This window comes from Ascaphus truei, chromosome 5, assembly GCF_040206685.1.
Source record: "Ascaphus truei isolate aAscTru1 chromosome 5, aAscTru1.hap1, whole genome shotgun sequence".
NCBI classification, from domain to species: domain Eukaryota; kingdom Metazoa; phylum Chordata; class Amphibia; order Anura; family Ascaphidae; genus Ascaphus; species Ascaphus truei.
This window is the reverse complement of record NC_134487.1, coordinates 115122083-115137506: the sequence shown is the minus strand read 5'-3', so window position 1 is coordinate 115137506 and position 15424 is coordinate 115122083. Positions and strand designations below refer to the sequence as shown.

The following is a 15424-nucleotide window of genomic DNA, read 5'->3' as shown; positions in this document are numbered from 1 at the left end:
AACCAAGTGTTTTCTTTACCCTGTGCATATTTTGTCCTCATCAGAGAATTGATAAAGATAAGGGGAGAGGGGGCTGTGTGTGACTTTGCAAGTACTTGCTGTGCACACAGTAACAACAGACAAATGGGAAATGAAATCAACCCCGAGTATTAGCTCATAATGTTTTTAAATGAATCCTTATTGGTGTCAGATTTTGGTAAAAAAACATCAATCACCTAGGTTTAACCCTTTGAACATGTAACTGAAAAGTTGCAGACGGCATGTCTTCAGGATGGTCGCTTAACACTGATGTTCTCTGCCTGGTAATTCTTCATCCACAGTCATCCTCCTAATTTAAATTGTTGGTTTTACCTACTGTGGATTGACTGTTGCTACATTTAAGGCTCTCTTTTGAGACCTGTATTGTCTGCTATGTTTCTTCCCCCGGCTCTCAAGTAATCTGTATTTAGGTTTCAGTTTACCATGTCTTCCCTGTGACTGCAATACCTGCATCAAACATACTGCAGTTCACTCCTCACATATCAAACAGTTTGTCCTGTGCTTTTAACCTGCTTTTGTCACTGGGCTACATTCTCAGACTGCTGGTACTATCTCTCCTGGTTGATTTACTTTATGACTTGCTGGAAAAAGATATGCTTACTGCAGAAGGTGCAACATGCCTGGTATTTACACAGCTAGCAGCTGTCTCATTCAGCTTGTCCTGCACAGAATCACGCCTGCCGGGAGGGAGAGGAGACATCTTGTATAATGTTACTGCCGCTTTATACATTAATGCAGGAGGCTACAGTAACAACACATGGTCCGTGTTGTTGACTGCCGGTGTGTCAGCAGGAACCCGTAGGTGCCAAATGACTATCTCTTGTCTGAAGGTAAACTGTGGTCGGACAGGAAGGGAGGGAGAGGGGGGAGGGAGAGACACTCTGTTGCAGCAAAGCGGCGATGGTACACGGAGAGAGGAGAAACCCAGCTTACTGCCGTGTATGTGTCTCTGTTACTGGCAGCGCTGAACAAGCGCTTGCTGAGGCGGGAGGAGTCACGCTTGCCGGGGAGAGGCGGGGGGGACTCGCGCTTGCCGCACTTCGCCACACCTTGACTGCCAATTCGCCACAAGTGGCGAATGGCGACAGGGTTGCCCACCCTGGGTTTAGATGATGTGATCAGGAAATGGCAACATGGCTGCAGTTCAAGCAATATCCTGCATGTGTGTATTTTTTAATAAATCAGTTGTGTAGTAAGAAAAAATACTTGTAGCATGTTCTGTTTTAAAAAAACAACTTTGAAAGACCAATTTTCTTGTATTGTATTTTAACAAGCATGCTTGTTCCTCTTGTTCCACTAGCAACCATTTACATTCCCCATATTTCAAGATGTCGCCAAACTCCGCCCATCAATACAAGGAGAACTAATTGACCGCCAGTTATGCAGTTGTTTAGGCAATTAGAGATTGCACACATCAAACTATTGAAGTTAAAAAAAATATAAAAAAATTAAAAAACAGGAGCTTGAACTGCAGCTTTAACTGATGCACGTATAAATGAAATAGCATAACAATATGTGCATTAACATTGTATGTACAGGCAAATAAAGAGGAGCACAAAATTACTTAGTCATTATGTTGATTTTAACATTTTGTTCTTTATTATATAGTGATTGCTGAGGACACAGATTCAGATGCGTCTGCATCACCACAACAACGTGTCAGAAGTGATGATGAGATGATAGTCGATCCCCCACATATTCCTGTTCCAGATGCTGAAGATTCCGGACCTGATTTTATTGGATTACAGGATACACAAAAACCACAAAGTGATGACAACGGGGAGATCCACGCAGGCCAGGGAGACCAGGTTTGTGCTGAAGCATTGTCGAATTTAACCAGCCTAGAGGCCAGGTTTATCAAAAACCAGTAAGATCGGGCAGACAGACAGGCTAAAACCAATGAAAAAATATATGATGAAATGAAAAACATGACACAACTTATGACTAAGGGAAAAAACAAATAGGTAGCGCTATATCCCACAGTGAGCTGGCAGCCGGTGATATAACCCTGACCCCTAGTCAGGCTATAGAAGTGGAAAAGAAGTTATATCAGTGGCGCTCAACACTGTAATGATCAAAGCAATTCTAATAGATATTATAAAATATATATTATAAAATATACAACCAGAGCCACGGAAATCGCCCGTCCGATTGGATGCTCCACGTGGTAAGGGTAAACATGTAAATATACAAAGAAATCAAATCATAGCATAATACTGTAAAACATACACATACATAAACAAACAACACTTAACAAACGCTGAGAACAACAGGTAACTACTCACAATAGCATTTAATATGGCATATCATTAATATCATAAAATACACTTATTACACATAAAATAGTACATAAAAACATATATTAGGTTCAGGCAAGATTCTCCAACTCGGGTGGGGGTACCTGCTTACCGAAAACAGGATGTAATCAGGCAATGGATAATTCAAAGAGTATCCCCTCTTATGGATAGCTGCTGCTGCTGCTGCTTAACACCTGGGCAGGGACAGGTTTTTCCAGCTAGCTGCGTCTGCCTCAGTCCTCTCCCAGCACTGCAGAAGCTCCAGGACCACACACAGAGATACTTCCTGGTCTGCCCGCACCACGTGCACCAAACACAGCAATGCTGAAATGTTGGATATTCCTACGCCAGCATGTGCTTTCCCACAGCTCACAGCTCACAGCTCCCAGCTTCGGAAGGGTACAGCACTCACACCCGAGTAGTGGGGCCCTCACAGAACCACCCTAAGCGTTTCGAAAGTCTTGCTTTCTTCCTCAGGGGTTAAAAGTAATGAAAAACATTTTTTTTACTCTTTGAATTATCCATTGCCTGATTACATCCTGTTTTCGGTAAGCAGGTACCCCCACCCGAGTTGGAGAATCTTGCCTGAACCTAATATATGTTTTTACTGCACCGACACACTTTATTCGAGCAAATACCCGGTATGTACCTGGCAGATACCTGGAATGCGCCGCTCCTCACCTCTGACAAGCCCCGTTGCATTTGCCTTCCCAGCCTGGGTTCATGCCTGGCTGATGGGCGGCTGATCTGTTAAATGATAATGATTAGGATTTAATAGGCTGCAATGCTTGGCGTGTCTACCAGATGGCATAAATTCATGAATTGTAATGCAGTATATATATATGTACTGTGCAGTATTGCAGCCAGTGGGAATAAAATGCTTCAATCCCTGCTGGAAAATAACTCAATGCACTTGGGCAGAAAACAGTCACAAACCTCAATACACCCGGGTATACCCGAATTCGTGGGACTAGCCGAGCTCGAATAAAGTGTGTCGCCAGTGTATGTACTATTTTATGTGTAATAAGTGTATTTTATGATATTAATGATATGCCATATTAAATGCTATTGTGAGTAGTTACCTGTTGTTCTCAGCGTTTGTTAAGTGTTGTTTGTTTATGTATGTGTATGTTTTACAGTATTATGCTATGATTTGATTTCTTTGTATATTTACATGTTTACCCTTACCACGTGGAGCATCCAATCGGACGGGCGATTTCCGTGGCTCTGGTTGTATATTTTATAATATATATTTTATAATATCTATTAGAATTGCTTTGATCATTACAGTGTTGAGCGCCACTGATATAACTTCTTTTCCACAACTTATGACTAAACAACAGGAGACACTGGACAACATGGCAAATAGCCTCTCTATCATTGCCAAATGTATGGGCCAGGTTGTGGCACATGTCCAGGCACAGCCCATGCCACAGTCACAGCCACAATCCCAGCCAGAAAGCGAGCCACAGGCCCAATCCGATGTACACCTACTATCCGATCCAGAGCTACTATCAGATCTAGAGCTACTATCTGAGCCAGAGACCCAAAGAGAGCCAGAGACCCAAAGAGAGCCGGAGACCCAAAGAGAGCCAGAGACCCAAAGAGAGCCAGAGACCAAAAGAGAGCCGGAGACCCAAAGAGAGCCAGAGACCCAAACAGAGCCAGAGACCCAAACAGAGCCAGAGACCCAAACAGAGCCAGAGACCCAGGCAATGGTACAGCAGGATCCAATGGCGCAGGATCCAATGGCACAGGCTATTCCCCTGGCACTGGCACTGGCACAGCCGCAGCAACATCAGCTCGCACTGGCCCAACCATTGGCTCTGACTCAACCACTGGCACAACCCCCGGCACTGGCTCAACCACTGGCACAACCCCCGGCACTGGCTCAACCACTGGCACAACCCCCAGCACTGGCTCAACCACTGGCACAACCCCCGGCACTGGCTCAACCACTGGCACAACCCCCGGCACTGGCTCAACCACTGGCACAACCCCCGGCACTGGCTCAACCACTGGCACAACCCCCGGCACTGGCTCAACCACTGGCACAACCCCCGGCAATGGCTCAACCACTGGCACAACCCCGGCACTGGCTCAACAGCTGGCACAATCCCCGGCACTGGCTCAACCATTGGCACTGGCTCAAGCATTGGCACAACCCTCGGCACTGGCTCAACCACTGGCACAACCCCTGGCACTGGCTCTACCACTGGCACAACCCCTGGCACTGGCTAAACCACTGGCACAACCCCCGGCACTGGCACAACCCCTGGCACTGGCTCTACCACTGGCAAAACCCCCGGCACTGGCTCAACCATTGGCACTGGCTCAAGCATTGGCACAACCCCCAGCACTGGCTCAACCACTGGCACTGGCCCAGCATTCAACGTCAAGAAGAAGACAACGATCAACTAACCATGGACGTGATCCCACAGCAAGGACTCCCACACGTTCACCCCAAAGATTATCCCAAAAAAGTAGTCAATGTCTTATAATTCTTCGTCTAAGTCTTCTTATTCAATTAGTTCCGTTCATTAATGTTCGCCAAACATACTGAACAATGTGCAATAATCAAGTGTGTATGAGAACATATTTCAGGTGCATACATGTGAAATAAACAGCATAGGATTTCTCATGTGTGAATAATCTATCTGCTTACATTATATATACATATCTGCTTACATTATATATATATAGTTAATTCGTATTAACTGCGCAAAATAATCATTATAATAGTTGATCATTTTCACATGTTCTTTCCAAACAATATTCTATCCAATGTGTGTTTCTGAGTTTTGCTACTGAATCATGTTGAATACGCAAGCACAAATTTGCTAAGATGCAGATCACCGGTATGTGGGAGAATAATACATGTACACTTCTTCCTTTGTATAATGACCTTGTACAGTGTTGTGCACATAAGAAAAGTTTGGATACTTTGTAAGAAGATGAAATTAAGGGATCGTTTTGGTTACTGTACTCCATTCCCTGAAAAAACATGCCGTTTGAGATGTGTTCTAAGGAAAAGCTCCCGTTTTCTTACGCCAATCTAATATATAGCACCATTGAAAATGGAATCCAGAAAAAAGCTACTGTCTCACAGATCTATCAATGTATTACGGATAACTACCCTTATTATCAAAATCATCCAAAACCTAGGGTATGGAAAAATTCAATCAGCCGCATTTTATCAACCAATGCTTCTTTTATTCGAAACCCACCGTCTCTCGGAAACAGGGGTGGCTGTTGGTCAGTTTATGAATCCGCTATGCGTATGTCTGCGAATGGAAATGTCAAAAGACAGACAATTGTCGGACACAACTACCATGATATAGGTGCCCGTAGCGGTGCCTTAAATGTTCAGCAGAATTTCTTTGAATTTCAACCGGAGTTGGCCAACCAATACCAGAACCATAACGGAGCAATTGATTATGATTACATGCATAGTACTGACTTTGCTTGAACAGATGAAATGGCACAAAGTTACTATCTGTATCCGCCTCAGTACATTGTACAAGATTCAAACTGTTATGGAGTAAGCTACAACCCTACCAAGCTGAACCCACCGAACAACGAATTGATTGACTACAGCGGCTACCTCGCAAACAACCCTTCCATGCCTGCACCGAAAATTAATGCAATATAATGCAGGTAACTATAGCGGAAATAGTTTATACACTGTGTGAATCTTTTCTTCCCGAATGACAGGCATATGCGTTCGATTCATGACGCATGCACGTACCATACAGGAAAAAAGTTTTTCTTTGTCTAAATTAACGTGTCTCTTTTACCTTTTCGCCTTCTTCTGATAATATAACAGAGATCGCGCTGTGAAGATCACAATATGCTGGAACACAGTTCTGAAAGAAGGTAAGATCCAGTTAACGATATACGTGACAATATTTTGAAACGTGCTGTGCAATGGCGGGTGAAATCAGAGATATTCGTGCGCAGCCCTTAAATGTCAGTCGACTACGTGTACGCCCCTCGGTGAAAAGAAAAGAATACATTTTTAACATTAAAAAAATGTTATATGTGCAGAAATGCAGTACATATCTTCCTAATTTGTATACTTTGCATATGGCTACATAATAATGTTATGTGCCTGGTGAATCTGGGTTAGTCACTTATAGAAATGGCAGGGAAAGCAGCAGTTTAAATTAAATTCGGTCACATTATGCTGACTAGTTAATGTTGTTTAGCATTCTGTATCTAACATGTTTGTAGTGATAGGATGTGAACAAACAGAACCTTCGGTAGTACAGGCAGTCCTCGGTTATCCGACACAATGCGTTACTCAAAATGGTGTTGGATAGCGAAACGTCTTAAAGCGAAACACGTTTTCTCATAGGAACACTGTTTAAATGAAAGGTTCCGTTCCTGAAGGCATTTTTATTGGTAAAATACTCCAAATATTTAACTCGGCCAATAAGATATGCAGCCCACACACTATATAATTTGTGTGGGCTGCATATCTTATTGGCCGAGTTAAATATTTGGAGTATTTTACCAATAAAAATGCCTTCAGGAACGGAACCTTTCATTTAAACAGTGTTCCTATGAGAAAACGTGTTTCGCTTTAAGACGTTTCGCTATCCAACACCATTTTGAGTAACGCATTGTGTCGGATAACCGAGGACTGCCTGTACTACCGAAGGTTCTGTTTGTTCACATGCTATCACTACAAACATGTTAGATACAGAATGCTAAACAACATTAACTAGTCAGCATAATGTGACCAGATTTAATTTAAACGGCTGCTTTCCCTGCCATTTCTATAAGTGACTAACCCAGATTCACCAGGCACATATATATATAAATATTGTGACAAACGGCTTACTCCGGGGCTCCGCCGTCTGTCCGGGACTGTTAGAACACGGTCTTTTAGGGTAGGTTAAATGACGAGGCGTCACGTGCTGTTCCTTTAAACAGACTATGCCTGGTTTATTCAGTCCCAGGCACTGAGACTGCCACAGTGCATACAACAGAAACACAAGCAAAACAAAAACCTGCTCACCTGAGCAATAACTTAACTTAGGTTTTCCCTGACTCAGGGTTGAAGTGGCTTTTCCACTTCCAACAACAAAATAAGGAACTTTGCAGTTTTAGACAAAAAAGAGCAGAATGATTTAACCTGTTTGGGGAGAGGCTTTTCCCCTCTCTGCTTCCAGCAGACTTCCTGCCTCCAAGCTCTTGGGGGAGAGGGAAGAGGAACCAGGAAATCAGTCTTAAATCCTGATTTCTAATTAGCAGGACAGGTGACAGAAATCAGGCAGCAGACAAACTCTGGTTTGGATCCCTCATCCCTCAGTTCCAGCATTTGCCAAACTGTGGGATGGAGTGCATGTATATGAGGCTGCACTTCCAGCCTAAACAGGATAGAAACTGTTCAGTATCCTGGGAGCCCTATATATGGAATTTATTACCATCCCCTGGTTTCTGTCACATATCCTCCCCCCAGCTCAGACCTCGAGGGATGAGTGACCATGGATATTAGGGAGTGCATCCTTGACAACCCGTCAGCATTGCCATATTTGTGCCCTGACCTGTGTTCCACAGAAAATTTAAAGGGTTGTAGGCTTAGGAACCACCTGGTCACTCTAGCATTCTTCTCTCTGTTTTGACACATCCAGGTGAGGGGTGCATGATCTGTGACCAACCGGAATTTTCTCCCCAACAGATAGTATTTGAGCGTCTCTACAGCCCACTTTATTGCGAGACACTCTTTCTTGACTATGGAGTAATTTTTCTCCTGGGGATTTAGTTTCCTACTTAAATAAAGGATGGGGTGCTCCTCACCTTGAGACTCCTGGGAGAGTACAGCCTCCAGCCCTACCTCAGATAAGTCGGTTTGGACTAAAAACTCTTTAGAGAAGTCAGGTGTGACCAACACTGGTTGGGCACAGAGAGCTTCTTTCAGGCTTCTAAAGGCCTGTTCGGTTTCGTGGGACCACTTTACCATTAGCGGCCCTCTTGCTTTTGTGAGGTCGGTTAGTGGGGTTGCCGTAGTTGCAAAATTGGGAATAAACCTTCTATAGTAACCAATTAATCCCAAAAGGTCCTTACTTGTTTTTTTGTAACTGGCCTTGGCCAATTTTGTATCGCCTCTACTTTGAGTGTTTGGGGTTTGAGTAAACCTCTGCCAATAGAATACCCCAGATATTTGGCCTCCTCCAGACTAATAGTGCATTTAGCGGGGTTAGCAGTTAGTCCAGCAGACCGAACTGCGTCAAGCACACCTTGGACCTTTGGAAAGTGGGATTGCCAATCTTCACTATGGATTACCACATCATCCAGGTAGGCGGCAGCATACCGAGTATGTGGTTTAAAATTTTAATCCATCATTCTTTGGAATGTGGCGGGAGCTCCATGTAAGCCAAAAGGCAGCAGCCTATACTGAAAGAGGCCGTCTGGAGTTGAGAAGGCTGTCTTTTCTTTTGCCCTTTTGTTAGGTCTAGGGTCGTGAGATATCGGGGTTTGCCCAGTCTCTCTACCAGTTCATCAACCTTGGGCATAGGATAAGTATCAAATTGAGACACAGCGTTTAGTTTACGGTAGTCATTGCAAAACCTTGTTGTACCGTCTGGCTTTGGGACTAAAACTATAGGGCTGTTCCACCCACTTTGGGATTCCTCAATTACGCCTAGTTTTAGCATTTTTTTAACCTCTAAACTTATAGCCTCTCTTTTGGCCTCTGGGATTCGGTACGGTTTAAGGTTAACTCGGACCCCCGGTTCAGAGACTAGGTCATGTTCAATTACGCTAGTTCTACCTGGCTGTGTAGAGAAGACTTCTTTGTTTCTTCTCACTAAATTCTGGACCTCTCGTTTCTGATGAACGGACAGCGTTTCAGCTATCAATGAAAAAATAAACACAAAAGCGCACCAACGGTCAAGATTTATATAAAACAATGAAATAAAATAACAAGTAAAAACTTACATATTAGAATATATAAGTCCAGTAGAGCAGTGCATAGGTAACAGTCCAGATGGGTTCCTAGGCGCAGGGGGTAAGTGCTGAGGCTTACAGATCAGTCCCACGCGCTGGGGCTGGCTTGCTCGGCACCACGTTGTTGTCACTTCCGGGTTGCGGCTTCTTGCAGGACCCGTGTATAGTAACCCACCACGATCGCTGGTCCTCCAGCATAAATCTCACTCGAGCAAGGAGGAAATGTCTCTGGCTGCTTGTGGGAGAGCTGGAGCGTGTTCTACCAATTGTCTGTGTACCAATAGCACTGTGTGATGTCCGCAACGTGTTTCACACGATACAGTGCTTCATCAGGCGTTGTTTAGGACACCTACAGGGGGGCTTTTTATACAGTCACTCCAAGGTCCCAATTAAATAACTAATTATTCAATGTGCGTAGCATGCACTGTGAGTACAGTGCAGCGGCAAGAATGGGAGAGTGTGTTACATTCATCTAGTAGTACATGGTGTAAATATAGCATGAATATGTGTGTCATTGTATAAATATATAATAAAATGTCTAAAAGGTAATCAATTAGTGATAACGTTTTAAATGGAGTGTTAGGTTAATGTACTGTTAAAAGCCACCTGTGTAGATGATAAAAGCATGAATAGTCAAGCAATAATAAAATAATATCACAAGACCACATTTTGTCACAATAATACATACAATAATATACATAAAAATACATTGAAATATTAAGGAAAAGAAGGGGGGGAGGGAGGAGGGGGGGAAAGGGAGGAGGGGATGGAGGGGGAGAAGGGGGGAGAGGGGAAGGGAGGGAAGGTGGAGGGAATAGGGAATAAGGAAAGGAGGGGGGGAATGGGAAGGGGGCATAGGGGGAGAGGGGAGGAAAGAGAGGAGGGGGGGGGAGGGGGGAGGGAAGAGAGGGGGGGATGGGCGGAGGGAGAGGGAGATAGGGGGAAAGGGGGAGAAGAGGGTGAAAGGGAGGGGATGGAAAGAGAAGGGAGGGGGGGGGGAAAGAGGGGAGATGAGGGGGGGGGATAGGAAACAAGAACAATAAATGAAATTGAAAACCTGAATGGTCATGTGATAAACACTACTCCCCATCTATCTCAAAAAAGGTATAAGTTCAATATAGTCATTGTGACCTCCCGGGTGTTTTGACTGCAGGGTAAAGATCCAAAATTGCTCTCGTTTGGCAATTTGTAGATCTCTATTTCCTGCTCTTGTATCCCCCATAATCCTCTCAATTCCCATATATTGTACACCCACTGTACTACAGTTATGCACATCTTTGAAGTGGGCCAAGAGGTGGGTGAGAGGTTTGGAGGTGGCTTCTAATTTGGGAATATTAGTGATGTTGCGTAGGTGCTCCATGATGCGCAGCTTCAGATTTCGCTTTGTTCTGCCCACGTATTGCAGTCCACAACTGCACTGCAGTATGTACACTACATACATGGACAGACAATCAATGTAATTCGATATTTTATAATTAAGCCCTGTAACATGGGATTTGAAGGTTTTGTACGTTAGCATTTTTGGACAAATCTTGCACCTAGCGCATCTGTGGTTTCCCACTACTCCTAATGTTTCCCTTAGATCTATTTTTATTTGTTTATCTGTACCTTTTAGCAAACTGGGGGCGAGAATAGTTTTTAATGTTTGTGCATTTTAAAAACAATGGGTGTTTTTTTGGCAAGAAATTTATTTAAAATTGGATCCATGAGTAAAATGTGCCAATGTTTAGTCAAGACTTTTTTTTATGAAATTGTGAGATGAATTAAATTGGGTTACAAAAAATGGCGTCTCCTGTTTGGCTTTAATGTGGTCTGCGGAAAAGGATTTAGTTGCATGTATATTGTCAGCATGTGAACCACTATGAGTACATATTTTATTTTTAGCAGTAGACTGTTTCTGTTTTTCTTTTTTAATAGTGAATCTCTATTGTTATTCAATGCTTTAAGGTAGGATTCAGATATAAGCTCCTCCTGGTAGCCTTTTTGCCTAAAACATTCAATAAGTACTTTTGACTGTTCCATATAGGTATCAATGGTTGCACAATTTCTTCTAATGCGGAGAAATTGGCTATATGGAATATTTGCAATGCACTTTTTGATGTCCACTTTTATGATGTAGGTAGGAATTAACGTTTGTTTCTTTAAAAAAGGTTTTGGTTAGGAGGGAATCCCCCTGAATGTAAATAGATAAGTCCAAGAAGGTGACATGATCCTTCTGGACATCACTTGTAAAAATAAGATTAAAGTTATTGATATTAATCCTATCAACAAAGTTGTCAAATGACGCCTTATCGCCATCCCAAATAACCAGAATATCGTCGATATATCTCCTCCAAAGTTTTAACTGAGGGGGTGATACATCGGAACCCCAAATATGCACTGACTCCCACCATCCCATGTAAAGGTTGGCAAAAGATGGTGCAAAGCGTGTCCCCATTGCAGTACCACAGTGTTGTAAAAAGGTTTGAATTTATTTTCCATGGTACGCGGTTTGAATTTATTTTCCATGGTACGCGGTTTGAATTTATTTTCCATGGTAACGCGGTTTGAATTTATTTTCCATGGTAACGCGGTTTGAATTTATTTTCCATGGTAACGCGGTTTGAATTATTTTCCATGGTAAACCGCGGTTTGAATTTATTTTCCATGGTAAACGCGGTTTGAATTTATTTTCCAGGGTTTCAGCTACGCTAACCTCTGGGTCAGTTTCTCGATTCTCTGACGGACCTGGGGGTACTAGGGTTAACAAGACCTCTCTATCTTTCCAGGGCTTAAGTAGGTTTATATGGTAAATTTGCTCAGGTTTCCTCCTACCTGGCTGTCTCACCTTATAATTTACTTCTCACACTCTTTCCAAGACCTCATATGGCCCATGCCATTTACACTGGCGACACACTTTATTCGAGCTCGGCTAGTCCCACAAATTCGGGTATACCCGGGTGTATTGAGGTTTGTGACTGTTTTCTGCCCGAGTGCATTGAGGTATTTTCCAAGCAGGGATTGAAGCATTTTATTCCCGCTGGCTGCAATACTGCACAGTATATATATATATACTGCATTACAATTCATGAATTTATGCCATCTGGTAGACACGCGAAGCATTGCAGCCTATTAAATCCTAATCATTATCATTTAACAGATCAGCCGCCCGTCAGCCAGGCATGAACCCAGGCTGGGAAGGCAAACGCAACGGGGCTTGTCAGAGGTGAGGAGCGGCGCATTCCAGGTATCTGCCAGGTACATACTGGGTATTTGCTCGAATAAAGTGTGTCGGTGCAGTAGCAAGGAATTTACTCTCTCCGGTGGGAACCAGAACTAGTACCCTATCGCCTGGAAAAAAAATTCTGACCCTAGCACCCTTATTGTACGTATCTTTCTGTGCCTCTTGAGCTTTTTCCATGTGTTCCCTCGCTATAGGTAGGACTGCAGCTATGCGGTCCTGCATCTGGGCAACATGCTCTATTACACTTCTGTAAGGGGTAACCTCGTGTTCCCAAGTCTCTTTGGCTATATCCAGTAAGCCCCTTGGGTGTCGGCCATACAATAGTTCAAACGGGGAGAAGCCTGTGGATGATTGGGGAACTTCCCTAATGGCAAATAACAGGTATGGTAACAAACAATCCCAGTTTTTCCCATCCTTATCGACCGCCCGGTGTAACATGCTCTTTAAGGTTTTATTGAGCCGTTCCAATAACCATCTGTTTGTGGATGATAGACTGAGGTTCTGAGATGCTTGATTTTTAGGAGTTTACATAACTCTTTTGTTACTTGGGACATAAATGGTTTTCCCTGGTCAGTTAAGATCTCTTTAGGAATTCCGACCCGGGTAAACAGAACTATTAACTCTTTTGCTATGTTTTTAGTAGAGGTGCTACGTAGGGGAACTGCCTCCGGATATCGGGTGGCATAATCTAATATTACCAATATATGCTGATGTCCCCTAGCAGACTTTATTAGGGGTCCTACTAGATCCATAGCAATCCGGTCAAATGGTACATCTATTATGGGAAGGGGTACCAATGGGCTACGATACGCTTTGAACGGGGCGGTGATCTGACATTCTGGGCATGAGGAGCAATAATTTGTAATTTCTGCCAGAACCCCAGGCCAATAGAAGCTTCGGAGAACCTTTTCTTTTGTCTTTTCCACCCCTAGGTGTCCCCCCAATGGGTGACTATGTGCAAGGTGTAATACTACATTACGGAATGTCCGTGGTACCAACAATTGTTTAGTTATAATTGATTTCCTTTTATCAACCCGATATACTAGGTCATTCTCAACCTCGAAGTAGGGGTAGGCAAGTGACATATCTAGTTGGCCAGGAGTACTATTCTGGTCCCGTATATTCCCCCTTGCTTCCGCTAATGTGGGGTCTTCCCACTGGGCCTTCTTAAAACTCCCAGGACTGACCTCTAGGTCTGCGAAGGTCTTATCCTGTTCTGGGGTGGTAAGTGCCTGTTCAACATCTTGATTTGGGGTATTCCCTACCAAGGTAGCCATGGGGAAGGGAATTTTACAGCACTCATACTCTTTCCCCTTCTTATTTGGGCCCTCGTCAACATCTATTTCTGAAAAAGGGAAAGGATTTGTTTCTTCTGTTACTTCGTTATGGTCCGCTATTGAACTCTGGGCGCTATTCTGAGAGGAGGACCACATTTTTAGAAAATGGGGAAAGTCTGTCCCTATTAACACATCATGTGCCAGTTTGGGTACTATACCCACTTTGAAATCTAAAGAACCAAACTCTGTTTCAATAAGAACATCAACAGTGAAATATTCGTGATTATCCCCAGGTATCCAACAAATTGCCACTCTTTGTGAACTGTTTACCTGTTTTTTCTCAATGGGCAACAGGTATTCGGACACTAGTGTGACCATACTCCCAGAGTCAAGAAGTGCCCGAACCCTCTTACCATTTACCTTTACAAATGCCCACAGATGGTTATTCAAGGGGTCCTCTGGGCTAGGACCCATACATTGGGACCACAGCGAATAAGGTTCAACGCTGTTGCATTGCATTGGTTCAGCATTTAGTGGGCAGACTTTCGTGGTGTGGCCCCTCTCATAACAATTTACACATTTAGGTACATAGTCTGTGTCCCACTTAGAGCCCTTTTTCGGCTCCCCATGTTGGCTGTTGCCCTTAGTGTGCGAGCCACTGTTGCTGGTGCTGTGTGAAGGCAGTCATCGCTCTTCAGCCCCCTTAACCCTGGTACTCTTTTACCATCTCTGGAAGAGTCCTTGAACCTTGCGTAGTGGGGATGCTCCATGACTATGGGTTGCGGGTGCTCTTCTGCTGCATTGTACCTTTCTACGAGGGCCACCAGCTCGTCTGCATTGTGGGGGTCACTCTGACTGATCCAACAGCGTAGGGCAGAGGGAAGTTCCCTCAAGAACTGGTCCATGACCAACCGTTCCACGATGTGGCTTGCTGAGTTGATCTCGGGTTGTAGCCACTTCCGAGCGAGGTGGATGAGGTCATACATCTGGCTTCGGGTGGCTTTATCCAATGTGAAGGACCATGCGTGGAACATTTGGGCACGAACAGCCGTGGTTACGCCGAGGCGGGCGAGGATCTCGAATTTCAATTTTGCATAGACTTTAGCTTCGGCTGGCTCTAGATCAAAGTAAGCCTTTTGGGGTTCGCCGCTTAAGAAGGGTGTGATTATACTGGCCCACTCAGCGTCTGGCCATCCCTCTCTCTGTGCCGTGCGTTCAAACGTAAGAAGATAGGTTTCAACATTATCCGAGGGCCCCATCTTCTGAAGGTAGTGGCTTGCCCTGGTCATTTTCGGGACTGGGGCTGCCTCTGCCAGTGGAGTTTTAATGATAGTCCCTCTCAGGATCTCGAGTTCCTGCTGTAAGCCCTGGGCGAACCGTTGTTGCTCCTCTCTCAGCAAGTGGTTTGTCTCTTGCTGGTTTGCATTTGCCTGTTGCTAGTTTGCATTAATCTCTTGCTGGGCTATTACCAGCTGTTTCTGGGATGCATTCGCGTCTTTCTGGGCAGCGACATTGCGTACCAGCGCACTCACCACGTCTTCCATCTTGTTTGGAGAGAAAAAAAACTTTTTTTTTTCCTTTTTTAAAGTTCTTTAACCCGCAGACCTTTTAGTGTTCTGCCCGCATTCTCCACC

At 44.0% G+C, this 15424-nt stretch overlaps 1 protein-coding gene across 2 annotated transcripts in view; it reads left to right on the top strand.

Moving 5' to 3' along the window:
- Positions 1 to 3653: 3653 nt before the first annotated feature.
- LOC142494426 (uncharacterized) overlaps positions 3654 to 15424 on the top strand; it is an 18615-nt gene continuing 6844 nt past the window's right edge. For both annotated transcript variants that reach the window (XM_075598955.1, XM_075598954.1), the window contains exons 1-2: positions 3654 to 5993; positions 6163 to 6212. In XM_075598955.1, coding sequence (XP_075455070.1) covers positions 3665 to 4837 — 1173 coding nt within the window. In that variant the 5' untranslated portion in view covers positions 3654 to 3664 and the 3' untranslated portion in view covers positions 4838 to 5993; positions 6163 to 6212. The remainder of the gene's footprint in view (positions 5994 to 6162; positions 6213 to 15424) is intronic.